Here is a 27,483-nt window from a genome sequence, read left to right as displayed (position 1 = left end):
TCTCCTGCCTCAGCCTCCCGAGTAGCTGGGATGACAGGCGCCCGCCACCACACCCAGCTAATTTTTGTATTTTTAGTAGAGACGTGGTCTCACCATGTTGGCCAGGCTGGTCTCGAACTCCTGACCTCGGGTGATCTGCCCGCCTCAGCCTCCCAAAGTGCTGGGATTAGAGGTGTGAGCCACCGCACCCAGCCAAGATGGGAGTATTCTTATGGCCATTTTACAGATGGGAAAACAGGCTCAGCGCAATTGAGCAACTTGCCCAGCTAGGAGCAGCAGCAACACGAGGCCCTCCAGCTGCGGGAGCCACCCCATGCCTGGCCAACGTTGGCGACCCGTGTCCCCTTCCTCCGTGCTGGGGGCCCAGGGCTTGTGGCAGTCCAGCTTCACCCTCAGGAGTGGCCCGAACCCTGCTGGGCCCAGGCTCCCTTCTCACCATCCTGAATAGTGACTTTCCTGAGCCTCTGGCCCTGCTGAGATTTCAGGGTAAGTTACCCCCAGGTCCCAAGCCCCAGCTTGCCCTAGCCTGTGCCTGCGTCGGGTGCCAGCCAGATGTCTTGCTCCACCTGGGTCTGGGACCTGGCTCCACACCAGTTACCTGGGACCAGTAGGTGCCCTTTCAGCCTGAAGATCTGGGGGCACAATATGGCCACATGAGTGCCATGTGTGGGCCTGAACTGGTGCCGGGTGGGGAAGAGTGAGACGGGATAACAGCCCCTGCCTGGAGGCCCTTCTCTGATAGGCTGATGTAATCCCTCCCTCCTGGGAAACACCAGCTTTTGGGGTGATAGCACTTTCAGGCAGGAGCTATAGTGCCTTCCTCCCCCTGGGGAGTGCCCTGTGTGATGGAGGCAATACAGCCCCTACCCTCAGAGAGCAGCTGGCCTGCAGCTCATCCACACCTGAGTCTCCTCTCCCTTGGAGGCCTCATTCCAGTGCCCCAAGGAGGATTCAAACTGCTGGGGCTGGAAGAACTTGGTGGCCTGAGTCCCTGGAGCCCTGTTGAAGGAGCTGGTGACATCCAGATGCTGGAGGCAGGTGGCAGGGAGCACAGACTTTGTGTCCTGCACACTGAGCTCCAAGTGTGCCCCAGCCACTGTGAGCCTTGTGACTTGAGCAGACGTCTGAAGCCGTTTCTTCATCCCATGAGACCAATAACACCGTCTGCCTCAGAACATAGCCGTGATCAAGATGAGCACGGAGGCTCGTGTCCCGGCACCTGGCACACAGTAAGTGCCTGGTAAATCAACAATGGCTATATTTGCTTGTCACCAGGGGGCTTACCAATGCCTGGAACCTCCCCCAGGTTCCTCCCGAAGAGAAGGGCCAAGGCGGGGCATGGTGGTTCACGCCTGTAATCCCAGCACTTTGCGAGGCTGAGGTGGGAGGATCACTTGAGCCGAGGAGTTCAAGACCAGCTTGGGTAACATAGCAAGACCCCATCTCTACAAAAATTTTAAAAATACAATAAAGGTGAATCTCATCAGTGGGATTCTGCCATACTGAATGGGCCATGGTTGCTGATGGCAAACATGTTACCAAGTTAAACGCCTCCGCAGGTGGCGTTTCTTTCTCCCTGGCTCACACCTCCGGCTCCTTCCTGCAGGTCACAGGATGGCAGGATGCTCATCTCCAGGTGTGGCCTGAAGGGAAAAGTGTGGATATTTTGGTGTGATCAAGGAAATGGAACTATGCTAACCAGTTGCCTTTGTCCAGGAAGGGCTGGCTCCCTTAGGACGCCCACACGGAGCATGAGGCTGGGCCAGGCACCCCCAGAGGTCCCTGCCTTGGCAGGTTCTGTTTTACCTGTTGAACGAGACACTGTATGGGGAAGTGACATGCGCAGTGCCTGGCCCAGCTGCTTCGCTTCCTCAGGTTCCGGGGATGGGATGGGACAGAAAAGCTGGCTTCTCGGTCGGTGGCATTCTCCAGCAAAGCAGAAGGGATGGTCCTGGCAGCCCCGTGCTCAGCACTGGACCCCGTGCCCTCCCCGGCTCTCCCAGCCCGGAGGTCCCATTGGTTATCAAACCTGGTTTTTTGTTTTTGTTTTGAGACAGAGTCACTCCGTCGCCCAGGCTGGAGTGCAGTGGTACGATCTTGACTTACTGCAGCCTCCACCTCCTGGGCTCAAGTGATCCTCCCAATTTAGCCTCCCAAGTAGCTGGGACCACAGGCGTGCACCACCACGCCCAGCTAATTTTTGTATTTTGGGTAGAGATGGGTTTTCGCCATGTTGCCCAGCAGGCTGTTGTTAAACTCCTAAGCTCAAGCAATCCTCCCACCTTGGCCTCCCAAATTTGCTGGGATTCCAGGTTTTTGAAGCCACAGCCAAGACAACATGGCCTTCCATTCCTGAAGCTGAGGAAGGGAAGAAAGCCACACCCTCCACCGCTCTCCACCCTTTCTGTCTGACTTGGCTTTCATTGGAGCTGAATGGCTCCGATGGGGACCCCAGAGGTGCTGGGTGACAGCCAGGTGCAGAGCCTCAACTACCCCAGATGGTAGAGCTTTAAACAGATCCACTGGCCAGGCGAGGTGACTCACGCTTGGAATTCCAACACTCTGGGAGGCTGAGGCAGGTGGATTGCGTGAGCTGAGTTCGAGACCAGCCTGGGCAATGTGGTGAAGCCCTGTCTCTACAAAAAATACAAAAAATTTAGCTGAGCGTGGTGGTGTGCACCTGTAGACCCAGCTACCTGGGAGGCTGAGGTGGGAAGGTGGGAGGATTGCTTGGACCCTGGAGGTCAAGGCTGCAGTGAGTTGAGATAGCACCACTGCTCCACAGGACTACAGAAGTAGTCACTGCACCACAGGACTGCAGAATTGTGTGGTATACGAATTATATCTCAATAAAGCCATTTGAAAAAATATCAAATGTGCCATTGAGTGTTAAGATTTGGATAGGAAGCTATGGGTAATGAGAATATAGTGACATCTTGCAACGTTTTATCGAGAAAAATATAAATTGAAATGTTTTATCATATTTAACTTACATGATATTTAATTTACAGTATTTAACTTATACTATTTGAAATGAGGCATACTTTTTTTTTTTCTTTTTTTTGAGACAGCTGTGATGTGTTTGTCAGGCTGGAGTGCAGTGGCACAATCATGGCTCACTGCAACCTTTGCCTCCCGGGTTCAAGTGATTCTCGTGCCTCAGCCTCCCGATCTAGCTGGGATCACAGATGTGCATCATCACACCTGGCTAATTTTTGTATTTTTAGCAGAGATGGGGTTTTGCTATGTTGCCCAGGCTGGTCTCGAACTCCTGGGCTCAAGTGATCCACCTGCCTCGGCCTCCCAAAGTGCTAGGATTACAGGCATGAGCCACCACACCTGGCCAAGACAGAACGTCTCCATTGTCCCAGTGTGGATCACGCACAGGGGAGGAGGGAAGGTCCTCAGTGCATTGTGCCGAGGTGGCATGCAGGTGGTTTGGCACCAGAAAAAGAGGAGCCGTCCCACCTAGTAAAATCCACAATGCCAACTCCACCTCACCTGCTGAGAGGGTGCCACACCCTCGGGCATGACTAGCCCAGGGCCTGCCACAAAGCAGTCACCTAGAAAGTAACCTGAATGCAGGAGAAAATCTTGGAGACTAGGAGTCTTGAACCTGGGGCCCCAGTAGAACCTCAGGAAAGGCTTCAGTCTACGTGCACTGGCTCACACCCGCAATCCCAGCACTTTGAGAGGCCAAGGCGGGAGGTGCATTTGAGCTCAGGAGTTCAAGACTGCAGTAAGACCACTGCACTCCAGTCTGAGCGACAGAGTGAGACCCTGTCTCAAAAGAAAAAAAAAGGCCAGGCACGGTGGCTCATGCCTGTAATCCCAGCACTTTGGGAGGCCGAGGCGGGCAGATCACGAGGTCAGGAGTTTGAGACCAGCCTGGCCAATATGGTGAAACACTCTCTCTACTAAAAATACAAAAATTAGTCAGGAGTGGTGGCGCGTGCCTGTAGGCCCAGCTACTTGGGAGGCTAAGGCAGAAGAATCGCTTGAACCCAGAAGGCAGAGGTTGAGGTGGGCCAAGATTGCGCCACTGCACTCCAGCCTGGGCGACAGAGCGAAACTCCATCTCAAACAAACAACAACAAAAAACGGCTCCGGAGGCGGATTTGTTAAGGCCAAGCAGGGGAGGAATGGAAGGGCTTCAGAGAGACAGGAACCCCCTGGATTACTCATTTAAGCCCTCAGCCCTGGAGAGACCAATGCTACCTCCCCTTCTGTTAGTTGGCACCAAGGGGACCTCCAGGAAGCATCTAGTGAGCCCTTGGGGTGGGGGACAGCTCTGCTGCTGCCAAACCCCAGGAGTCTGTCGCCTGCAGCCCGTGAGCCCCAGGGACTCCCATACGCCTTTGTTCTCTTCTTAGGGATGCCTGAGGTGCCCTGCTGGACCCCAGAGCGTTCCCCACCAGGCAGCCAAGGAATGAGCAGGGAAAGGCATGGCCGGGAGGTGGGAGAGGGTCCCAAAACACACCCTTGAGGCCCACTGTCCCCAATCTCACCAGCTGAATTCAGCATCAAAACACTAGCAGTGAGGGCCGGGTGTGGTGGCTGACACCTGTAATTCCGGGAGTTCGAGACCAGTCTGGCCAACATGGCGAAACCCTGCCTCTACTAAAAATACAAAAATTAGCTGGGTGTGGTAGCGGGCACCTGTAGTCCCAGCTATTCGGGAGGCTGGGGCAGGAGAATCACTTGAAACTGGGAAGTGGAGGTTGCAGTAAGCCGAGATCACGCCATTGCAATACAGCCTTGGCGACAGAGCAAGACTCCATCCTAAAACAAAACAAAACAGAACAACACTAGCAATGAGGGCTGGGCATGGTGGTTTACACCTGTAATCCTAGCACTTTGGAAGACCGAGGTGGGGGGATCGCTTGAAGCCAGGAGTTTGAGACTAGCCTGGGCAACAGGGTGAGACCCCGTCTCTACAAAAACAAACAAAAAACCCAACTGGTAGTGAGGGTCCCTGTGGAAGATTCCAGATAGCAGAGCAAGATCAGGCCTGGCATACATCACAGTCACAATTTCTGGGTTTCAAGCATGATTTTTGTCCCAGGATTGTACAGCTGATGAAGGCGACAGCTCAAGGAGCAGCTGGTTGGTTTCCTGAAGGGAAATGCCCGGAGAGGAGAGCGGGCCTGAGCCTCCAGGGGTCACTCTCAGGTGAGTCAGTCCACTCCACCTCAGCAGTTCTGCGAATTACCACTGGTGTGCACAGGAGCTCCCAGCCTAGCAGCCTCTGCTGCAGGAGGGTAGGCCTCTGCTGTGATTCTCCGGGTGTGCCTGTCTCACTGACTTCAGGGCGGCTATTTCCCTTGCAACCTCAGTTCCTCTGGTGTGTCCAAGGAGAGGCATTTTCCATTTGTCCAGTTTCTTCTTGAGGTGACAACTGACAAAGATTATTTGCTTGGCCAAACTTTACTCAGGCTCCTGAACCTTCCCCTAGGCCCACCTGTGGGCCCTTGTAAAACCCAGTTTCAGCAATCCCTTGCTAAGTCAATTTTACAAGAACACCCATCCTTGACTTTTTTTTTTTTTTTTTTTCTTTTTTTTTGAGATAGGATCTCACTGTCTTCCAGGCTGGAGTACAGTGGTACGATCTCAGCTCACTGAGCCTCAACCTCCCAGGCTCAAGTGATCCTCCCAACTCAGCCTCCCAAGTAGCTGGGACCACAGGTGCACACCACCACGCCTGGCTGATTTTTGTGTTTTTTTGTAGAGATGGAGTCTATGTTGCCCAGGTTAGTCTCGAACCTCTGGGCTCAAGCAATCCTCCCAACTTGGTCTCCTAAAGTGCTGGGATTGTAGGCGTGAGCCACCGCACCTGGCCTCATCCTCCACCCCCGCCCCCAGGTGATGTCTGGTCACGCTGGCCAGTCTTCAGCAAGAATCCTGTTAGGTGTGTTTGGCCAGAAGGTCCCTGACCCCTGAGACTTCCTCTGAGTCATCTTCCACCCACTGCCCTGCCCTGCTCCTCGGCTCTAATCCCCAGCTGCCCGTGCTGCTGCACTCAAGAGTTGAGCTCTCTCTCTCTCCCCATCTGCAAGACCCCACTGCAGTGGCCCCTGTCCCTACCTTGATGGTCCTGGATAAAACTTCAGCATGAAAGAAAATGAAAAGCAAAACGTTTGCTTTTCCAGCCCCTTCTGTGTGCCAGGCGCCTTGCTAACGTGACCCAGAAGGCTGCAGCACCCGTGTGCCCATGGGGAATGGCTCGCTGGGTGCGTCTCCTCATGGCCCATGGCTGCAGCCTGCTTGTGTTCTCCACCTGGCACTAGAACTCAGGGGGCAGGGGCTTCTCTTCTCTCTATGTGCCATGGTACTTGCACTCCATAAAGATACTGCATCGGCCGGGCGCCGTGGCTCACGCCTGTAATCCCAGCACTTTGGGAGGCTGAGGCAGGTGGGTCCCATGAGATCGGGAGTTCAAGACCAGCCTGACCAACATGGAGAAACCCCATCTCTACTACAAATATAAAATTAGCCGGCCATGGTGGCACATGCCTGTAATGCCAGCCACTGAGGAGGCTGAGGCAGAAGAATCGCTTGAACCCGGGAGCGGAGGTTGCAGTGAGCCAAGATTGCGCCATTGCACTCCAGCCTGTGCAACACGAGTGAAACTCCGTCTCAAAAAAAAGAGGTGCTGCATCAGACCCAGGAGTTGGGGAACTCAAACAGATGGGCTGGCCAGGATGTGGAGCCTGCTGATTGGCCACGGACAGACGGGGGTTGGTCTCCGCGGGGACTTTTGAGATTTGCTTCAGATCTTCCCTGAGGCATTTTGGAGAGGAGAAGGCAGACTCTGGCTCTGTGCTCTGTGCGGCCTTGGCTGAATTACTGCAACTGAGCCTCGGCTGCCTCACATTTGCACTAGGCACAGTGGGAAGGCGTGTGGGGCAGCGCCAGAACACAGTGTTTGCTGGTGCCCGTGGCCTCCAACGGCAGAGAGCGGAAAGGGACAGGGACCCTGCACCTCATCACATGCCCAGTGTGTTTTCAGGGCGGCGGGGCTGGGGACCGGACACTTCCTTGCTGCTGTGAGCAGGGCCCACACACGTCCCCGCTTGGAGCCAGCGCGCAGCCACGGCCACAGGCGCTTGGAAAGTGAGGCCGGCGAGAAGGAACACAGAAGGCCAGCGCTAACTGCGTCCCAGTTTCTTTTTTATTAATTTTTTTTCTTTTTTTTCTTTTTTTTTTTTAAGTATGGAGGCTCAAGTATAAGATGTAGATTTTTCTTCTTAAGCTTTACAAAAAAAACAAAATAAAACAAAAACCTCCTTTTGCATTCCATAGAAATTGACAGAAAAGCACCTGGCCGGAAGAGCGGAACAGTCGGCGGCCCCCCCCCCCCCCCCCCCCCCCGCGGCCTCCGTGGGACGGGCGAGTCTGTGCAGGACGGCACCGAGGGCCACCTCTGCTCCCAGAGCTGTCCCCTGTCCCCACGACCCCCAACCCCAAGCAACTCCCAAACACACACGGAATAAGATTTCCAGTTTTTCTTCTCTCTTTCACACACCACAGTTAGTTCATAAAATTTTTTTGTTTTACATTTTTTACACCAATGTAACAAAAAGGTGGGAGGGAAGGGAGGCTGGCAGACAGTGGATTTTATGCCTATAAATGGGGGGACGGGGAGGAAGACAGGGGGCCCGGGTGAACAAAAACCACATGGTCTCTATGGAAATGTGGAGAGAGCTGAGAGCGAGGTGTGGCTGAAGCAGGCTCGGAGCCGGAGGAGGGTGGCTATCGGCTTTATTCTCAGGGAGAGATGGCGCTGTGCAGTCAATGATGCAGCTGTTTTGTGACCTGTTGGGGAGGGAAGGGACGAGGGGAGGGAGCAGAAAACGAGTTTTCTAAGAAAGGAATCTAACGAGTGCACGGCGTGTCTGGTTAGCATGAAGCAGAGGTTTAGCATTGCTGCTTTCTCTTCAAAGCCTCCACCAGGTCATTCTTCAGAGCTTCTTGTTTTGATTTGTCTGCAAAAGTCTGCACAGACCTGCAAGGGAGGAAAGGCGTTATCAGCAGATTGAACAGGGATTGGTGAGGCGGTGGGGGCCACCATGCCAGTGCCTGGCTGGTTTGCTGCATGGACCCACCTCCCGGGGTGAGGCTCTGGGTCACTGGGCTGGGCATCTGCTCCTCTCAGAGAGGGGTGAAGGGGCACATGGCCGAGACCTGCACCCTCTGCACCTTGCCAGGCCCTGTGGGGGTGGCATATGGCTTACATGGACAGGTGCTCATCTCTGCCCCTGGCCGCCGGTGACCCGGCCACAGTCACTAGAACCCTAAGTTCACTCCTCTGTGTGTAGATCCCCATGTCACCCTAAGCCACAAGGTGGCTTCTGGGCTTCCAAGCACAATGGAACAAAGCCCCTCTGCTTCAGAACGGCTACCCTGGGTTGCTGGCTGGGGACTCAGGCCAGGGGGCTAAGACGTGAGGGCTCTGGGGCCATGCGGGTTCCTCTATAAAAGCATCCCCCTTGCCCAGGCCCTGCCCAGCAGAAGAGCCTCATTCCTCACCCCACAAGTGCAAGGTGCAGCATTACCCCACCCCTGGCAGTGGGTAGGAACCAGTGTCTCTGTTTCTGAGCACACCGTGTTCAAGGCTCACGCAGCAGGTGCTTCAGGCCTCTGCTGTGAGGTACCATCCGCTGTTAACTTGGCCCAGAAAACCCCTCAGCCTGGACGGCAAAGGGCGGCACAGGAAAGCCAAGTGCCCCTGGGATCCCTGCTGTCAAATTCTGGATTTGTGGGGAAACGTTCAAGGTGACTGCATTCACGTATGTGTGGGGACACTCATCAACAAAGCCAGAAACAATGAAGGCTTGTGGAGATTTCATAAGTCTACAAAACGCCTTTCACATATATTATCTCATTTAATTCTTACGGGCATCCTGGGGTAGTCTCAACTATCAACCCAGCCAGATGTGGTGGCTCAAGCCTGTAATCCCAGCACTTTGGAAGGCCAAGGCGGGAGGATCATTTAAGGCCAGGAGTTCGAGACCAGCCTGGGCAACACAGTGAGACCCCATCTCTACAACAACAACAAAAACAAAAAAGAGCAAAGTCAAAGCTTAAAAAAAAAAAAAAAGCTATCAATCCAATTTACAGATCCGGAAACTGAGGCCCAGAGGAATGCCCGCTAGCAATTCTTTGATCATTTTGTCAAATTTACCCAATATATTGGTTAGGCAACGACTTCCTAAATGTGGGTTTTATAAGAGTTTAGAAGCAGTGGAAAGAGTGGGTAGAGGGCTGCTCAAGAGTGCTACGGAGGGTGCACTCAGCCGGACTCTCACGTTTGATTCACACCAGCCATGGGAAGGAAGAATCAGAAAAATCAGTCCCCAAATGCAAAAATGGGTAAATAGAAGTGAAGCAGGGCCCAGGAGAAGCAACAGCACCCAGATTGAGTTCCGGCTACTGAATCCCTACAAGTCACAGGAAGAGCCCTCAAAATACTCAGCAGGTGCCATAGACAAGACCTGGAAGCAAGCTGTATACAACTGAAAAAACTCCCAGGAGAAACGCAGACATTTGGTTCGTGCTGGGGAACTGCACGTTTCTGAATATCTTCCCAGGGCTGTCTCTGGCTCTGCGGCGGCCAAAGGCATCAGCCCTGAAGACCCTCAGGGTCCAAATCTCAGCCGATTCCCCAGGGGCTTCTTGCCAAGCTCACAGCGGGAGGTCAACATGGCCAGCAGGAGATGCGGTGGGCAAAGCAGCAGCGCACAAGACCCCTAGCCTGGGTGGTCACTGGCTCTTCTGGGAAGGAAGAGCCAAGCCCATCAGGTCTTGGCTGGACTGCGCAAAGGAGAAAGTTCCAGAGCCAGAATCAAGTTAGACACAGGAAGTTAGAAGTGAAATGGTGGAAGGCGGAAGGAGCAGGGGGCTCATTTAAGGGACAGAGCTTGGGAAGGTCACGGCCAAGCACCCTCGAATCAGCGCTTGGAGACAGAGCTCGCCTCTGTGGAAGGGAGGCGTCGTCCTGAGCAGACCTGGCTGTCAGGGTTTCTACGCCAGGACGCCCCCAGTGGGCGGCCAGGTAACTGCACCATCACAGAGTACCTTAAAAAGGGTTTTTTCTCAGTGCCACGGTGGAAATGCCTGATGGCCCCACTGTGAGGCTGACGGGAGTCTTGGGCCTTAAGTTGGCACACACAGACTAGACTAGTGCACTTAAGACCCACGGCCTCGGAAAAGCAGCTCCGCCTGGTTTTCTAAGTGCCTGACCCCCACCTCCACCTTGGAAAGCCTGCTGTACCCCTTCTGGGGTGGACCTTCAGTGTGGAGCCCCTGGACCTGGACTCTGCAGCCCCAGCTGGCAGGGTTCCAAATGCCTTCTTTTACAGACAAGTTTCCCTCCTGCTCTCCAGGGATGCTGCCTCCTCCCCTACATCTGGATCTGTCACAAGCTCAAGTCATGGTTCTTGGCCATTACCAACAAGCAAGACTATTTTCCTTTCCATCCGCGGAACCTGTTTAAAGGGACAGCTGCAGCTCGTTAGGGGCGGAAGGTTATGCTGGTTGAGGCCGAGTCGGCACTGGGCGTCCAGGCAGCTCCAGCAGAGCATCGGGGCCGGCCGGGGTGGAGTCCAGCCCCGACTCTGCCCTCCAACCCCAGAGACTCAGAGATCAGAGCGTGAGGTCACCCCTTCCACCAAGCCAGCTAGCCCTGGACAGCCAATGTGCTGCTGAGCAGGGGCTTATTTGGCTTCTGGGATCCCTGCACCAGCATCAGAGGCCCCTCTGAAGTATGGGGAGTGGACGGCAAGCAGACCCCTGCCCTGGGGACAGTCAGGCTGGTGCACACAAGTGGCTGCTGCTGGAGAGGCAGCATCCGTCCCTTGGCTTGGGCTTTTTCAGAAGCAAAAGCCAAAAAATCAGCCGTCTTCCCCACACCCAACCTCCGCCCAGAGTGGAAAGCGCGCACACGTGATAGGTGCCGTGTTACACGGGGCCGCGGCTACACGGGAATGCGGCTGCGCACCGGCCGGGAGCACACGTGGGGGTTAGTGGTGTTTTAAATGGCGGCGCAGCAGCAGCCGGACCTGCAGGGTCTCGGCGGGTTGGTGAGTCCTGTTTTAGTGGGGAGGGTCTCGCGGCTCTCAGGCAGGGTACCTGGATCGGCTTAATTATCAGGCTGGATGTAGATCTGGCGCTGGGTCAGCACTTGAGAGAGCTCCCTCTGCAACTGCTTAAACTTTTGGTTGTCAGGGAGAGCATCAATAGATCTACAGAGAGTGTTCAAGATGAGTGGAGTGGGAGGGAAGAGAACCACCAGAAGCCACGAACGCAGGGGGCCACAGCTGAGGAGGAAATTCAGGGAGACCCACGAGGCGGAAGGGGGGTGCTGCGGCGGCTCTGGGCTGTAGAGTGGTGTCACCGCTGCAGAGGCCCACGCTGGCGGTGGCCGTGGTTTTCAGGGGCTCGCCACCACCACCCTAGGCTCTTCCGCTTCTCTCCCCCACTTCCCAGCCACTGCCTGGGGACTGTGTAGGTTGGCTGGGCGGGAAAGTTCGTTTGGTGTATTGGGCAGTGGCTGCAGGTGGCAGGCCTAACACCAGGGACCACTGGGCTCTGACCCTGTCACAGGTCATGAAGACGAAACCTCCCCCAGGTGGGCAGGAGATCAGAAGACCAGGGTCCAAAGAGGAGGACTCCGCTGTTTTAAAACTGTAAAGCAGGCAATTGGAATCTGTCACCCACCCCAGTCCATGAGCTAGTGCAGCAGCAGAACTGCAACCTGGCTCTCCTCTGGGCTGGGCTAGAAGAGCTACGTCACGGCAGTGGGTGAGAGGGCTGGCTGCTAAGGGCATAGCATGGCCCGACTCACATGGTGCTGCCGGACTGCAGAGCGTGTTCTAGATTCACCATCTCAGACGACCCTGCCTCCTCGATCGGACAAGGGCCTCTTCGAGGAGTGCCAGAGGCCACACAGCTCAGGATGACAGAGCTTAGGGGAGATCTCAGCCTCCTGACTCTAAGGCCACTGCTCAGTCCACAGCTGTCTACTGCCCCCAGCTGGGCTCTGGCCTCATGTCAGACGCCTGCCTCCTGTTTTGTCCACCATGGACCTGGAGGGTCCAAAGAGCCCCCAGCTTTTGTTCAGGCTGACACTGCAGAGCTGAGGGCACGAGGTGGGTGGGACAGTGCAGGACACTGGCCACTGGTAGCAGAGCCCTGGCAGAGGATGTCGGAGAGGCTGGGGGCCCCACCTGCACATTGTGCTCTGATGTCTCGGAAAGCAGGCCAGCCAGAGATGGCCGGGCTGCCTGGGATGTAGTATCATGGCTCCCCTAGGCCCAGGCTGGAGGGGCTGGGCAGATTTTTGAATGGGGACTGACAAACTGCAGGGCTGAGGAGGCTCTGGGGGCAAGGGTACCAATGGCTGCTAGGGTGAACGTGCCCCAGGAAACAAAGGGTACAGGTAGGGACCAACAGCTGCTACTGAGAGTGCAGATGACACACCAGGACTTTACTTTCCAAAATCACCACAATGATCATCCTAGAAGAGGGGCACTGCAGCCTAAAAACGAGAAAACCGAGGCCCCAAGACCACACAGCTAGTAACTGGCAGAGCCAGGGTTCAAATCCCTCTTTCTGCTTCTAAAGCATGTGCTTTCTGGTACATTACCTCAGCCCATTGACGATATCCTTTGTTTTTCCAAAGTAGATCTCGTTCAGCGTACTTCTGATTTTATTTTCCATGTCCTGGAAGGGAGGTCGGTCAGCGCCTTGGCAAATGGTCAGGAACCCGGAGGCCAACGCCCTCTCTCCACCCGCCAGCCCTGCAGTCCCCACTGTGGCCACTGGAGGGCGGCACACACCTGCTCTGAGGCACGGGTGAGTGAGCTCCAGGCTGCCAAGACCCCACCTGCCATCTGTGCTCCAGGCGCCTTCCCGTCCTCAGGAAGGGAGGAAGCCAGTACCCAGGTATTGGCGGCCAACTCTGCCCATGCCTGGGAGCCGGTCTAAACCACATCACCACCCCTCAGACTCCCCACTAATTTTGTGAACAATTCTGTGAAACCGGAGAGCACCTCCCTGCCTTCCCAAACAACGTGGTGACAGGAGGGCCAAGGCAGCCGCAACTGAAGCCACGCCAGGGCCCTGTTCACACCCAGGCGATCAGGGGAGACAAGACCGAGTGCGCCCCAGAGCCAGTGCCTGAGCAGAGTCTTCTGGGAGCCCGGGTCGGCGGGTGGAGCAGGAGGTGGCCCTGAAGCCACAGCCTGCTGGCATCCAAATCAGAGGCTCCGAAAATATGAGGCCAGGGCAAAATCCAAGCAGCGCTCTGCCGGCTGCTGTGGAGCTGGGAGAAAGCAGCAGAGAAGGACGCCAGCACAGCGGTGCTGGGGGTGCAGTGTCACTGCCGTGGGCCAACACAGGAGCCAGCCAGAGCCCCGGCCACTCACCTCTACCAGGCGCCCGATGTTGGCTATGTGTGGGGAGCAGTCACCCACAGTTTCATCTTTCTCCATCTGCAAAAGACAGAAACATTCCAAGTCAGAGAAAGCCGGGGCTTTCTGAGAAAGGCAGACAGCCCAGCCCGTCTCCATGGTCTGCAAAGAACCTATTGTTCCCACCGTGGAGCCAGCTGCAGGTATGACAAGGCCACTTTTGCAGCCTGGGAACTGAAGCACAAACCGACTTTAGTTTCAGACCATAAAGAGCCCAGACGGCAGAAGCCCAGAGCCCCCACTTCCAAGGGAGAAGATTTTGCTGCTGCCCGCGGTAGAGCAGGCAGATGCCCAGAACCACAGCAGGCAGGGCAAAGGCAGAGGCTCTTGACAGACACCGGCTCACCCGAGCCAACTGGAGAAGACTCGCTCGGTTTGTCTTCAGGCCTCTACTGGCGGGCCCAGGCCCCGGCCCCGGCCAGGCCGTCCACCCCGGGTTCAGGGCCTGACACTGCAGGGGAAGCTCCCGGGCTGCTGCTGTGCCCTGACGCTCCCAAATGGTGGCTTTGGGGTGCCATCTGCTGCAGTCTCGCGGGGAAGGACAGACAACCTCTGACGGAGACTCCAGGCCACAGGGATTCAGTGGCTCACCCTAGTCATGCAGGTGGCAATGGCAGAGGCTGGGTCAAACCCTTCCTCGCGCCACTGCCCGTTTATTCTACTCTGTGAGGGGAGTTTGAGCGAGAGTCTCAATACAGACTGAGGTTATGAGGGGGGCGGCAGCACTCAAGCCCCATCTCCTCTTCCCAAGCCCAGGAAGAACTGGCTCTGACCCAATCATCTCAACTTGGAGGAGGGAGGAAACGGAGGCAGGTTAGGGAAGAAGGAATTCGGCACTTTCCCCCCAATTTTTTCTTATCTGAAGCCTTATTTCCCTGACAAGAATATAAATTCTTTAAGGAGAGATGTGCCTGTCTCATAACTCACAGGGTGCCTGGAAGAGTGCTAGGCACATAAATGCTCAATGTTACTACATCGAAAGTAAGAATATGTAGCTACCATGACCGATGTTGTTGAAATAAAATGTGAAAGCTGAAATAAATAATCAAGAAAGAGGAAGAAAAGAACAGCATCAGAAAGGGTAGAGTTCAAAATGAGTTCAGGCCTATAGAAGAAAAACCAGCAAAAGGCGGGTTCCTCTCTTTGGAACCAGGAAACAGAGTGGAGGCTGGGGGGAGATACTGTCTCAGAGGGTACGGGCTCTGTTGCTTCTCCTCATCAAGGAGATTGACTTTCAGGCTGCGAAAGGTGGAACCAACCTGGTTAAGGGGGTGAGCGAAGGGCAGGAAAGAACCAAGTCACTTTAAACAACCAGGCTTGCAGGGTCGGGGCAGACCTGACCTGTGACTGCAATCTTTGACACTGGGGGGCGGCAGTGGCTGACCTGACTTTTGTGTTTTTCTTTTTTTTTTTTCTTTTTGAGACGGAGTTTCACTCGTTGCCCAGGCTGGAGCGCAATGGCTCAATCTAGGCTCACTGCAACCTCTGCCTCCCGGGTTCAAGTGATTCTCCTGCCACAGCCTCCCCAGTAGCTGGGATTACAGGTGCCCGCCAACACGCCTGGCTTTCCTTTTTTTTTTTTCTTTTTCTTTTTCTTTTTAGTAGAGATGGGGTTTTGCCATGTTGGCCAGGCTGGTCTGGGAACTTCTGACCTCAGGTGATACACGTGCCTCGGCCTCCCAAAGTGCTGGTATTGCAGGTGTGAGCCACTGTGCCTGGCCGACCCGACTTTTGTCAAAAAAGGAAGAATGGCCTCTGCAAGGAAACGCTAGCTCGAAACTGATCCAAACAACAATTTTTGATGGGATCATTAAAATCATCTGCTGGCACATTTTAAAGTCAGAGATCACGAGGAGCCAGCCAGACTCACTATGAACAAGCCCTGCACGAGAATACTTCTTTTCCTGTTTCGGTGGGGATGCTGGGCTGGAAGAAAACACAACTACTTAAATAGGGTTGCATCCTTCTGGCAAGTTCTCATCCTGCACCTGTGGCTGAGAGGAAGGGGAGGATGGAGCCTCTGCCGATAGGGGTGGGGACCCGGCCACAGTTCCACAACCCCGTCACCCACCCCTCCCCACTCCTCTCCACACCTGGTCAGGGTCAGCTCACTGGCAATACCGACCCACCAAAAATAGAACGATCTGTGCACTGCATATATTATGGGGCACCCTGTGGCAGTCTTTGCATGCCCTTGGTCAACTTGTTTGTCCAGGACTTAAGTAAAGGCCCGGCTGAGAGAATGACCAGCTTCCTATCAACTGTGTCAAGGGTTTAGATGGTCACAGGGTTAATACAGAACCCGGAAACCTGGGCTAGCTACAGAAGGAAACTGAAGCTTAAAGATGCAAGAATCATACAGCACTGTTAGATTCCAACGCCTTTGCTCTTCCTACTTCACCATGCCAGTTAAATATACCGGGGCAACTTCAAGTCAGATATTTAGGCTCAAGGGTGCATTTCATGGAGTACAAAATGGGGAACTGTTGACTTGCAAACAGTTCCTATGAAGAGACTTGTGGTTTTTAGATAATTTCAAGTTTGACAAGGACGAGATGTGGCTACTAGGAAAGCTTTGGTGCAACTTTAAGGTGCATAAATGACACTATTCCTTGTGCCCAGATAAGGGGAGGCGTTCCCATCCCATCGTATGATGAAGACACTACAGCTGCCAGCTCCCACCGCTTGCTTGAGAAGGCAGTGGTTCCCCTCTGTTCTGCCCTGGCCCGGCTACATCTGCAGGGCTGGATTCAGTTTAGGGCACTGTACTTTTTTTTTTTTTTTTTTTTTTTGAGAGACGGAGTCTCGCTCTGTCGCCCAGGCTGGAGTGCAGTGGCCGGATCTCAGCTCACTGCAAGCTCCACCTCCCGGGTTTATGCCATTCTCCTGCCTCAGCCTCCCAAGTAGCTGGGACTACAGGCGCCTGGCACCTCGCCCGGCTAGTTTTTTGTATTTTTTAGTAGAGACGGGGTTTCACTGTGTTAGCCAGGATGGTCTTGATCTCCTGACCTCGTGATCCGCCCGTCTCGGCCTCCCAAAGTTGTGGGATTACAGGCTTGAGCCACCACGCCCAGCCTCTTTTTTTTTTTAAAAGACGAGGTCTTGCTATGTTGCCCAGGCTGGACAGGAACTCCTGGAATCCCCCCACACAGCTGGAACTATAGGCACGTGCCACTGTACCCTGCTAAGGCACTGGGTTTTAAAAGTCTTCAGTGAGTTAGAGTTCATCTGCTTAAAAGGTCCGAACACCCTGACACCAAGAAATGGAAAAGAACTAGGGCCATCCAGGCCTCGGGGCAGGCAGTGGGGAGATGCGTGTGGGTTAGGGGAGACCCAAGAGAATCTGGCAGGGCTCTGAAGACCTGCTGTCATCCAGGGGAACAGATCCAACCTATGTTGCTGCAGATGGCAGAGGGGGGACCGAGCAGTGAGAGAACATCATGGCTCACTGGGCTAGACTCGGTCTGTTCTGATAGAGCTGTCCCTGACAGGCATCTGCTCACAAAGTAATGTGGTCCAGGAGACCGACGGGTCTGAGAGAGCGGATGGCATCTGACAAGGAGGGGGTCTAGGTGAGGGCAACAGTCCAGAACCTGCTGCCTCCCAAGTCATAACAGTAAATCTCTGCAGAAAAAAAGACACCTGGTTCTGGCAAGACTGTTTTGCTGAGGGCTAGTGGAAAAGAGGGAGAGAAACGCTAGAAAGACCGGCTTCTCTGCTCCCATCTGTCCTGGCACACTCTGGTGAGTCATCCTGAGGAATCTCGACCCTCAGACTCCGGGGGTCTCCATAAAACAGCAGTGAGTGCCCATGAACTGGAGACTGACAGTTCTCATTTCAGGTCTAATAAACACACCAGCCGTGGCGGCACTGGAGCATCTGCTGGAACATCATCTTTATCTGCCACTAGCAAAACCCTGATGCCAAGATGACGGGGTGGGCTGTCTGCTGAACAGGAGCTGGGGAGCACCGTCAGGAGGGAGGGGGCTCCATCCACCCATCTTCAAAAAGAACTTTTGCATGCTGGCCCCCGGGGACTGTGTGTTCTCCCTGATGTGGAGGTGGTTACTGTGCCCAGGCTCCGGGCTGGGTGGAGTCAGCTCTGTGGGCAGGGAAGCCTGGGGGTCGGATGGAAATGAATGAGGTCCTTCCAGCAAATCAGAGTCTCTCCTCCTCCCCAGCTCCACGTGGACAGCAGCTTCCCGGCCACCCTAGGGAAGGAATAAGGGTTTGGGGCTCACTGTGGGCCCCATTTTAAATGGGCACCAACAGCCCAAAGTGAGGCCCGGGCCGTCGGCAAAGGTCCTGGGTCATCTGGGCAAGTCCAGTCACATCAGCAATTTGGACTCTTCCTTCCTATCTTTGTGTTTCAGAATCAAGAGCCATCTTCCAACAAACAGGCCAAACCCCATGGCCACCAAAGGTAGAAGAGGTTGGGTGGAGGAGAAGGCTTGTAGTGTGCAGCACTGTCCCCAGGAACAACAGACTGATTCCCCAGAACACAGGGGGCCTCAGCCCGTGGTAGGGAGGCTGAGCCCATGTAAATGGCCACGCAGGGGCTGGAGAGGGAAGGAGAAAGGCACCTGGGGAGTGAGGGGCACAGGCTCGGCGCACCCGGCCATATTTCCACAGGCCTCTCACCCACCCCTGCTCACTCCCCTCCACACCTGGTCAGGGTCACCTCGCTGGCAATACCAACCCACCAAAAATAGAACCATTTGTGCACTGCATATATTATTACCTCCTTATAAAAGTGGCTGCCAGAAGGAAAACATTTGTATGTGCTGTGGCTGCACAGATGTTCCACAAGGTGGTTCCAATGGAGTCTGAAGCCAGAGCCTGGCCCGCGTGTCCCCAGCAGGCACCTCTCCCCCTCCCCATGGCCCTAACACAGGCAAGCGTTTGGAAGCCAGGAGCCTTTCCCCCAGAGGGGATACATTACACCTCCCACTGCCACGCGGCACCTTCTAGCACGACCCAGAGGGCGCGGCCCTAAGGCGTGGGCCCCACTCAACAGCTCTGAGGCCCCACAGCTCCTGTGCTACAGCCCGAGAGGAAAGGGCCTGGACCAGGCCTCCATTTCCTTGCCTTCACCTCGCACTAAGTAAACAAATGTACACAAAAGGCCTACAGCGGGGCCTGCCAGGATGGCAGCTCTCACCGACTGTCAAAGCACAGCTCCATCCCCAGGACTCTTCTGGCCTCTGGTGTCCTCCTGGTCACCACACTGTGCTGTGGGTCGGAGGCCAGGAGCCAGTGTGCAGCCAGGCCGGCTGATGCTGGTCAGACGGCCTCCCAGGGAAAGTTAGGGTTGCCCCATTTAGGAAAATTTTGAATCTAGAACTGTACATGTTCTAAAAGTCTCTCCTTGCAAGATATGTGGTAGTAGCAGTAAAAGTTATTGTTTGTATTTTTATTTTTGAGACAGGGTCTGGTTGTGTTGCCCAGGCTGGAGTGCAGTGTTGTCATCACGGCACACTGCAACCTCTGCCTCCCAGGTTCAGGCCATCCTCCCACCTCAGCCTCCTGAGTAGCTGGGACTACAGGTACATGCTGCCTCACCTGGCTAATTTCTGTATTTTTTGTAGAGACGGGGTCTTACTTTGTTGCCCAGGCCGGTCTCAAACTCTTGAGCTCGAGTGATCTGCCCGCCTTGGCCTCCCAGTGTTGGGATTACAGGCATGAGTCACCGCGCCTGGCAAAGTTATTATTTATTGAGCATAAACTGTGTGTAAAAATAGTTTTTTATTTCTACTTCACAATGATCTTTCCTTTGAGATGGAGTCTCGCTCTGTCACCCAGGATGGAGTGCAGTGGCGCGATCTCAGCTCACTGCAACCTCTGCCTCCCGGGTTCAAGCGATTCTCCTGCCTTAGCCTCCTGAGTAGCTGGGATTACAGGTGTGCGCCACCACGTCCAGCTAATTTTTGTATTTTTAGTAGAGATGGGGTTTCACCATGTTGGTCAGGCTGATCTTGAACTCTTGACCTCGTGATCCACCTGCCTCGTGATATACCTGCCTCAGCCTCCCAAAGTGCTGAGATTACAGGCATGAGCCACTGTGCCCAATTTCTTTTTAAATAAAATTTGTTTATTATGTTTTTTAGAGACAGGATCTTGCTTTGCTGCCCAGGCTGGAAAGCAATGGTGCAATCATAGCTCACTATAACCTCAAACTCCTGGGTTCAAGTGATCCTCCCATCTCTGCCTTCCAAGAAGCTGGGACCACAGGTGCCGCCCCACCCAGATAATTTTTTGGTTTTTTGGGAGGGGGGAAGGGGGGGCACAGGGCAACTGTTGTCCAGGTTGATCTCGAACCCCGGGCCAAGCAATCTTCTTGCCTCAGCCTCTCAAGGTGCTGGAACTATTATCTTTGAAAATGAGCACTATCAACACTGAGCTTCAAAGGGGGAGGTCTGTCTAGGCCACAGAGCTGGAAAGTGCCCGGGCTAGGATCCGAACCAAGGTCTGGGTGATCCTGAAACCTGCTTCCTTTTGTGAGATCTCTCTGCTGGCTCAATTTCATCTACATCCTTTACCAGAAAACTGAAGGACAAACCACAATCCAGGGCTCAGAAAACCTGAGCAGGGTCCATCCCTGCCTCAGCCCCCTGCTGCCAGGGATCTCCAGTCCCTTCCTCTCCGGTTTCCGCCCTTCACAGCATGGGATGGTTGTGGGGAGCCTGTCTCAGGCCAGCTTTCCTTCCCAGCCAGGCGCTGGTCACTCCACCCCAGGTCATCTGACAAAAACCCAGCCGCCCCTCGAAGCTGTGCTGCTCAAGCATCTCCACCCCCGAACCCAGGCAACCCCACGGGATACAAGGAGCATGTGTGCAGCTGCAGCCAGGCCTCCCCAGCGAGCGTGAACTCCTGGAACTGCCAAGCTGGGCCCGGCCCACCCTTTGTTCCCTGCATCTGGAAGGGCAATGGGCTTCTTCCCTGTGACAAAAACATACTGCCTGGCCTAACTGCCAAACACGAGTCAAAGAGGATGTTCCTGCTAGGATACACAGGCAAGTGCCTCTGCCGGGGTTTTACTGCCTCAAGATATATTGGGGGTGTCTACTGCTGAGTGGGGAGAGAGGGCTCACTAGCCAATGACCCGCCTGATCTCCCCACTCAACAAAACATTCCACCTTCATTTCTAAATATTTAGAAGCTGAGAAAATATCAAACGAACATCTGCAGGGCCCTTCCCCAGATGGGAAACCTTGGATCTCTTTCCAGAGATTTACAGTTTCGCCTCTTTCCCACGTCTCTGCTGTCACACAGAAGAAGTGACCTCTCAGTACAACTTCCTTTTCAACCTCTTGGAACTTGGGGCTGGCAACCTTTTTTCACTTGCTCTACAACCCTCGCACGGGGGCCCATGTGGCAGTGTGCTAGAGGGTACCTTCTGCCCGCCTTTCCTCACACGCATCCGCAAGTCTTGGCAGGAAGGTACGATCTGGCTGGCTTGCGGCTCACCTTCTCTCCGACAGTCCCACTGCTGCGGGAATTTGCTAGAAGACTAGCTATTTACCTTGTCTTCTAGTTGACGTCCCTGAGAAACATCTTTTGGTGGTTGGAGGTGGGAGAAATAAAAGGTAAAATGACGGAGGCAGGGCTGGGTGGAGGGAGCGCCGCCTGGTCTGGCTGTGTTCTGGCTGGTGGGCAGGCGCAGCTCAGGCCCTCCCACCTCTGTCACACGTGCCCAGGAGAGTGGCGCTCTGCCCCGGTCACTGGCCTACCATCAGCCACCTACACTGGGATATGAGTGGGCCCAGGGCATACCCTGATGTGCCCATGGAAGGGACCCCTGCAAGATGCCAGCAAGCCGAAGCTGGCGGCCTTCTCCAGATGGGCCATGGGAAACAGGAAGACGAGGGTGCCCCCAGGACCACACACAGGGAAGGGCAGCTACTGCTGCCAGGGTGAAACAGGCTGGGCCACACGACCCTGGGAAAGCTGGGGACCCACAGGGCCTTGCTGAGGGTGCTGATGCTGGCTGGGATGGCTCTTGGGGCTAGGGCCTGGCACTGTGGGCCTGGGGAGATGGCTCCAAAATCAAGCAGCCTTCCTTCCTGACATGTGGGGCAAGGGCATGTGAGCGTGGGTGACCTGGATGAGGCCAAGTTTCCAGAGGAAAAACTCAGGCCCAGGTTGCTGTGAGGACTGTGTAAGGAGGAACTCGAGTGAGGGGGCTCTCATCTGACGCCCATCTCACATCTTGGTCGTCCAGCCCCTGCCCACTCCACTCCAGAATGCCTCCCAGCCTACCCTTCTTCCCCTGCCCTTCTCTGTTTCCGCCCTTGCTACCTCCTGTCTCAGACGGACACTAGCTTCTTCACTGACCTCTCTGCTGCAGGGCTGTCCCCTCCAACCCTCCCAGGGTTGCCTGATCCAGGCCCTTGTCGTCTCTCTCCTGGATGACTCTAACAGCTTCCCTCTGACCACCCATCCCCCAAGCCCACTGGCAGAACCACCTTCTGGAAACGCAGATACCATCAGATCACTGGACTCCCTAGAAACCTCAAAGCCCTCCTGACAGCCTCTAGCAGTGAATGCACCCCAGTGGCCAAGTGGCCTCCAGCAGGAGACCATCCTGAAAGACAAAGGCACACCTGCAAGAGGGGCCCAGAGGGCAGCACTGCTCAGCACACATCTAGGGAGCCCTGACCCCAAGTGGGGCTCTGCAGGGTTGGTCCCGCTTGCGGGGCCTGCTTGCTTCTGAGGCCACAGGTCCACTGCAGCTGCTCACGCCGGCTGCTGAGACAGTGTGCCGTCTACACCGAGCTGACTGCTCCATGCACTTTCATCTGACAGTTTATTTAGCAGTCGCCGAATGGCAGGCACAGAGGATGAATTGAGACCACAACAGCTGTGGTGTGGTAGAAAGTAGCATATTTTTTTTCTCACCAGGCAAATCTGGGTTCACATCCTGGCTTTGCGTCTTACTGGTTAAGTTATATGGGCAAATTATTTAAGTGTGAACCTCAGTTTCCTCACCTATTAAACGAGAATAACCTGACCTTGGTTACGATCTAATCCAAGGGGACAGCTTGCAAACCATGCGTGTTCATGCTACCACCGATCCGCTCACCTCTCCCGGAACCCTTCGACTCCCACCCAAGCAAGCACAGGCATTCTTCCAAGGCTCCTCTGGACCCGTAGCCAAGCTCTGCAACCCTCACTTCCCCTGTTTGCTCAGAAGCTGTGCATCATTAACTTAGATTTGTCTACCTCGTTGCAATCCCTCCCCTTGCTGTAGTTACTTACATTGGAACCCAGCCCCAGCTTTAATGCACCTCAAATGAATGATGTGATCAGCCGTTAGAATGATGGCAGAGCATGAATTTCCTCATTAAAGCCCCTAGAGCAAAAGGCAATGCAAACAAGGTCCGAAGCCCTGGCCAAGGTGTGCTGAGGACAGGCACTCATCAGGCCTGGGTTGAGCTTGGCAGGAGACACTGCTCACAGCAAGCCGGAACCAGACTCTGGCCATGGGCTGACAGCTTTGATTTAAACTATTAGGAGGGCTGAGGATTAAATATTTGTCCAGGTCACTGTAAACCGGGTGGAATTATCAACAGCCTGGAGTGGTAAGTGATGCAGGAAGCAGTCTCTGGATACAGATTCAGGATTTTCCACCCACTCCCCAGGTGGCAGGATGTGGGAGAGTCAGGCTGCAGGGGAGCTGGCTGCCTGGGGATTTGGCTGCTCCTCCCCAGCTAATGGCCCCTGGAAGATAGGAGTCCACTTCCATGCAAAAAGGCTAACCACCACCCCCTCCCCCCAACCCTGTGAGCACTACTGAGTAGTTCCGGGATGGGACCGCGATATCCCTGCTCAGACGCCAAAAAGAGGACCCCAACATCCCTTCTGGTCTCCAGCCCCTCGGACACAAGAGAGGCAGTGGAGCTTCTATAGGTGGAGGGAGGCTCCCAGGCATGATGGCTGACATTCACCTTGCATCACTATTTTTTAAATGCATGTAGATGTTGTTGTAACTAGTAGAATACAAATTCACTTAAAAGGTTTACTACACTGGGCTGGGTATGCTGGCTTATGCCTGTAATCCCAGCACTTTGGGCAGCCGAGGTGGGCGGATCACTTGAGGTCAGGAGTTCGAGACCAGCCTGGCCAACATGGTGAAATCCCACCTCTACTAAAAATACCAAAAAAAGAGCTAGGCATGGTGGTACACGCCTGTAGTCCCAGCTACTCGGGAGGCTGAAGCAGGAGAATTGCTTGAACCCAGGAGGCAGAGATTACAGTGAGCCGAGATCACACCACTGTATTCCAGCCTGGGTGACAGAGAGAGACTTTGTCTCAAAAAAAAAAAAAAGAAAGATTTACTACACTGATCCTTTCAGTCATATTTTTTCTATCCACAGCTATCGAGAGCATAATTATCTTACTGAAAGATATCTCTGATGTTAAAAGGAATGCTCACAGTGGAAAGTCAGGGACTACTGGAACCGAGAATGGAAGGGCATCCTGCAGAAAGTGGCGCCCCTCTGAGGCTCTCAAGGCTGTGCCGTTTCTGCCAATACCGACTTCTCCGAAGGCAAAGCGGGGTCCTTGTGAAACCCAGCTGTGCACCTGGTCTATGCTTTCTCTTCCCCCTTTACGCCAAGCATCTTGTGGCCCTACACCAGCACAAGATTAAGGCCTTCTCTTGGGATGGGAATGTAAAGGGTCCTGAACATGGACCCTTACACAAAGTTCTTAAACCCACCTAGATGCTTATGGGAGCATCTAAGGTAGAAGGGGAGGCAAGTTTGCTCAGGGAAGGCAGTACTTTCCAGTCCAAGTCCAAGTTTGCCTTAGATAAAACCTGGGAACAACGTCATGGAGAAGGGTTGCTAGAGATACCCAAACAAAAGATGGGTAAGAGAGAGGTATCTAGTAGGGCATTTCTTAAATTTCAACACACTACCTGGAAAATTTTGTGAAAATAGAGATCCTGATATGCTAGGTCTGGGGGGGTGGGGGGTCTGACATTTCTGCCTTTCTGACAAGCTCTGTGGTGATGCTGATGCTGGTCCTTGGACTAGGCTGAGGGCAGCAAGGTGCAGACACTCTGAGCTCAGGTAAGCAGCTCCCGGAGAGCTGGCCTGACTAATGGGCTGGGCATGGCCACAGAGAAGGCAAACAGAGCCAAGCACCACTTCTCACAGCACAACATGAGCCGAAGCATGGGGATGTGCGGTGCCCTGAGGAGTAAGGAGGAGCCACACCAGCACCTGACCTCCCTCAGCAGGAGGCCAGCAGAGTGCCAGCAGCTATGGGCAACCTTGCACAGCCCAGAGAGCTTTCATTTGAAAATGCAAAGCCCTACTTAGATGGTGGATTTATAGCTGGCTGAACATGCTTACCCTAGGGCACCTGCTCACTCATCTCTGCAGGTCAGCACTGAGGCCAGCACCTGTAGGCACTGGCAACTGGCTATGAGCGGGTAACTCTACCTGTCTGGTAAGGCTGCCTCCAAGGTTCATGGTGCCAGAGCCGGATTTGTTGGTCTGCAGCCACAGCATCACCGTGGAGGTCAACTTGTAATGGGCGGTGCGGCCGCTGGATTTCTCCTGGAAGGACAAGACAGAGATCTGTTGAGCTGAGGCAGAGCCTGAAGTGGCCCCTTGACTTCAGGGACATCCTAACATCTCCCTTCCCAGGTCATTATCACAATATCACCTTTTTTTAAATTGGAGACAAAGTCTTGCTCTGTCACCCAGGCTGGAGTGCAGTGGTGTGATCTCAACTTACTGCAGCCTCCACCTCCCAGGTTCAAGCGATTCTCCTGCCTCAGCCTCCCAAGTAGCTGGGATTACAGGCACCTGCCACTAAGCCTGGCTAATTTTCTTTGTGTTTTTGGTAGAGGTGGGGTTTCACCATGTTGGCCAGGCTGGTCTTGAACTCCTGACCTCCGGTGATCTGCCTGCCTCAGCCTCCCAAACTGCTGGGATTACAGGCGTGAGCCACCGCACCCGGCCTCACAATATTATCTTTCTTACAAAATCCCAACTGGTTTTTAAAGGGACATTTGTAATTGTGTATTTCTTTTGGGAACTTAATCAATAATGACTACTGCAATCTTGACTTATCTTTATCCAAATGGCTTGGAGGCATTTCTCAGAATTAGGGGTTCAGAGATCACAGCATCCTCCTCACTGCATCTGCTAGAGAGCAGCGCGGTACTGTTTGGCGTGATTCTGTACTTAGTGGCCCCGGCCACCAGCTGCTGGGAGGCGGTACCTGCACTTCTACCACGTGGATGGAATCCCAGCAGCCTTTGATCTTCTTTGATCCATCTCCAGCCTTCTTTATGAGGATCACTCCAGCAAAGCCATGATCCAGATCCCAGAGGTAGACAGATGAGACGCCACCTTCAAAATACCTGCAGGAAACAGGCCAATGTGCCTGTTAGATGCTAAAGGACAGATCATCAGCCTGGGTCCCAGGCTGTTGCTCAGCAAAGATTCTGGGATTTGGGGTCCTCCCTGCAATAGTTATGGGAGCCGATCCTTGGGTGTGTTCTGATCGTTCTCTGGCTCGGGGAGGGGGTGCAGCATTCTTGGGGGTATAGTAGGTTTAGGCATCATAAAGATGAACTTGAGTTTGGGCTCTGCCACCTCCTCTGGCTTTGTGGTCTTTGGCTTACTGGACCTCTCTAGGCGTCACACTCCTCCCAGATAAAGAACGCAGCACGAGTGACATCCAGTGACAATCCATGCAGGCCATGACTACTGGAGTAACCACGGTTGTTTGATATTGCTGTCGTTTGGGTTACAGGGCAGATGAGAAAATACAGCAACAAACTCCCTACACGCTGATCCCTCCTGAGCCTGGCAGACCAGGGCTCCAGCTGGTCTTTGGGAGCAACTTCCTACAAAGCGTTAGCCGGAAATGAAGGGCTCAGCTTGAGACAGGGCTTCCTCCTCAAATCCGAGTCAATACAAAAACATCTCTTCTCTTTTTTTTTTTTTTTTTGAGATGAAGTCTTACTGTCTCCCAGGCCAGAGTGCAGTGGCACCATCTCGGCTCACTGCAACCTCCACCTCCCAGGTTCAAACGATTCTCCTGCCTCAGCCTCCTGAGCAGCTGGGATTACAGGTGTCCACCACTGCGCCTGGCTAATTTCTGTATTTTTTTTTTTTTTGAAATGGAGTCTCGCTCTGTGGCCCAGGCTGGAGTGCAGTGGCCGGATCTCAGCTCACTGCAAGCTCCGCCTCCTGGGTTTACGCCATTCTCTACCTCAGCCTCCCGAGTAGCTGGGACTACAGGCGCCCGCCACCTCGCCTGGCTAGTTTTTTGTATTTTTTTAGTAGAGATGGGGTTTCACTGTGTTAGCCAGGATGGTCTTGATCTCCTGACCTCGTGATCCGCCCGTCTCGGCCTCCCAAAGTGCTGGGATTACAGGCTTGAGCCACCGTGCCCGGCCTAATTTCTGTATTTTTAGTAGAAATGGGGTTTCGCCATGTTGGCCAGGCTGGTCTCAAACTCCTGACCTCAAGTGATCCACTGCGTCTGGCCCAGAAACATTTCTAATTATGATCAAATGGAAGAGGGATTTCTAATTACGATCAAATGGAAGAGGGAACGAAAAGGTTAGATGAGAAATGGGAATCAGTCTGGGATCCCAAACCCAACAGACCCAGGTCAACTACTGTGGCTCGCTGGGGCTGCCGTGAGCAGAGGTGAGGGGTGGAGTCAGCTGATGAGAACTGCAAATGCTGTTGATAACCAGCGAAATCTCATTTCTTCTTTTTTTTTTTTTGAGACGAAGTCTCGCTCTGTCTCCCAGGCTGGAGTGCAGTGGCCGGATCTCAGCTCACTGCAAGCTCCACCTCCCAGGTTCATGCCATTCTCCTGCCTCGGCCTCCCGAGTGGCTGGGACTACAGGAGCCCGCCACCTCACCCGGCTAGTTTTTTATATTTTTTAGTAGAGACGGGGTTTCACCGTGTTCACCAGGATGATCTCGATCTCCTGACCTCGTGATCCGCCCGTCTCGGCCTCCCAAAGTGCTGG

General features: G+C 54.2%; 2 protein-coding genes and 1 pseudogene across 4 annotated transcripts in view; 1 reads left to right on the top strand and 2 right to left on the bottom strand.

Moving 5' to 3' along the window:
• The first annotated feature begins 141 nt into the window (after window positions 1-141).
• LOC111547751 lies at window positions 142-5,528 on the top strand. 2 transcript variants are annotated; one of them, XM_023219803.3, is made up of 3 exons: window positions 142-486; window positions 925-1,229; window positions 5,066-5,528. In XM_023219803.3, exons 1-3 carry the CDS (start codon window positions 198-200, stop codon window positions 5,117-5,119), a joined length of 648 nt encoding a protein of 215 aa, XP_023075571.1. In that variant the 5' UTR covers window positions 142-197; the 3' UTR covers window positions 5,120-5,528. The 2 variants fall into 2 exon arrangements, with proteins under 2 accessions (XP_023075571.1, XP_023075570.1); XM_023219802.2 differs by lacking the exon at window positions 5,066-5,528 and adding an exon at window positions 1,607-2,131.
• Window positions 5,529-7,149: 1,621 nt separating this feature from the next.
• CAPZB (capping actin protein of muscle Z-line subunit beta) overlaps window positions 7,150-27,483 on the bottom strand; it is a 150,082-nt gene continuing 129,748 nt past the window's right edge. For both annotated transcript variants that reach the window (XM_023219798.1, XM_026455935.2), the window contains exons 5-9: window positions 25,710-25,851; window positions 24,923-25,039; window positions 13,428-13,493; window positions 12,647-12,723; window positions 7,150-8,005 (exon numbers count right to left, since the gene is read on the bottom strand). In XM_023219798.1, coding sequence (XP_023075566.1) covers window positions 7,918-8,005; window positions 12,647-12,723; window positions 13,428-13,493; window positions 24,923-25,039; window positions 25,710-25,851 — 490 coding nt within the window. In that variant the 3' untranslated portion in view covers window positions 7,150-7,917. The remainder of the gene's footprint in view (window positions 8,006-12,646; window positions 12,724-13,427; window positions 13,494-24,922; window positions 25,040-25,709; window positions 25,852-27,483) is intronic.
• On the bottom strand, window positions 20,991-23,634 carry LOC111547748 (annotated as a pseudogene).

Source organism: Piliocolobus tephrosceles, chromosome 1 (genome assembly GCF_002776525.5).
Source record: "Piliocolobus tephrosceles isolate RC106 chromosome 1, ASM277652v3, whole genome shotgun sequence".
NCBI lineage: Eukaryota > Metazoa > Chordata > Mammalia > Primates > Cercopithecidae > Piliocolobus > Piliocolobus tephrosceles.
This window is presented reverse-complemented; position numbering and strand designations above follow the sequence as displayed.

Bases quoted from the DNA above. Each gene is read 5' to 3' on its own strand.
- LOC111547751 (XM_023219802.2), top strand. From the start codon at position 198: ATGGGAGTATTCTTATGGCCATTTTACAGATGGGAAAACAGGCTCAGC. The intron at 487-924 runs GTAAGTTACCCC...TCTCCCTTGGAG, and splicing joins GGCCCTGCTGAGATTTCAGG to GCCTCATTCCAGTGCCCCAA. The intron at 1,230-1,606 runs GTAAGTGCCTGG...TCCTTCCTGCAG, and splicing joins GTCCCGGCACCTGGCACACA to GTCACAGGATGGCAGGATGC.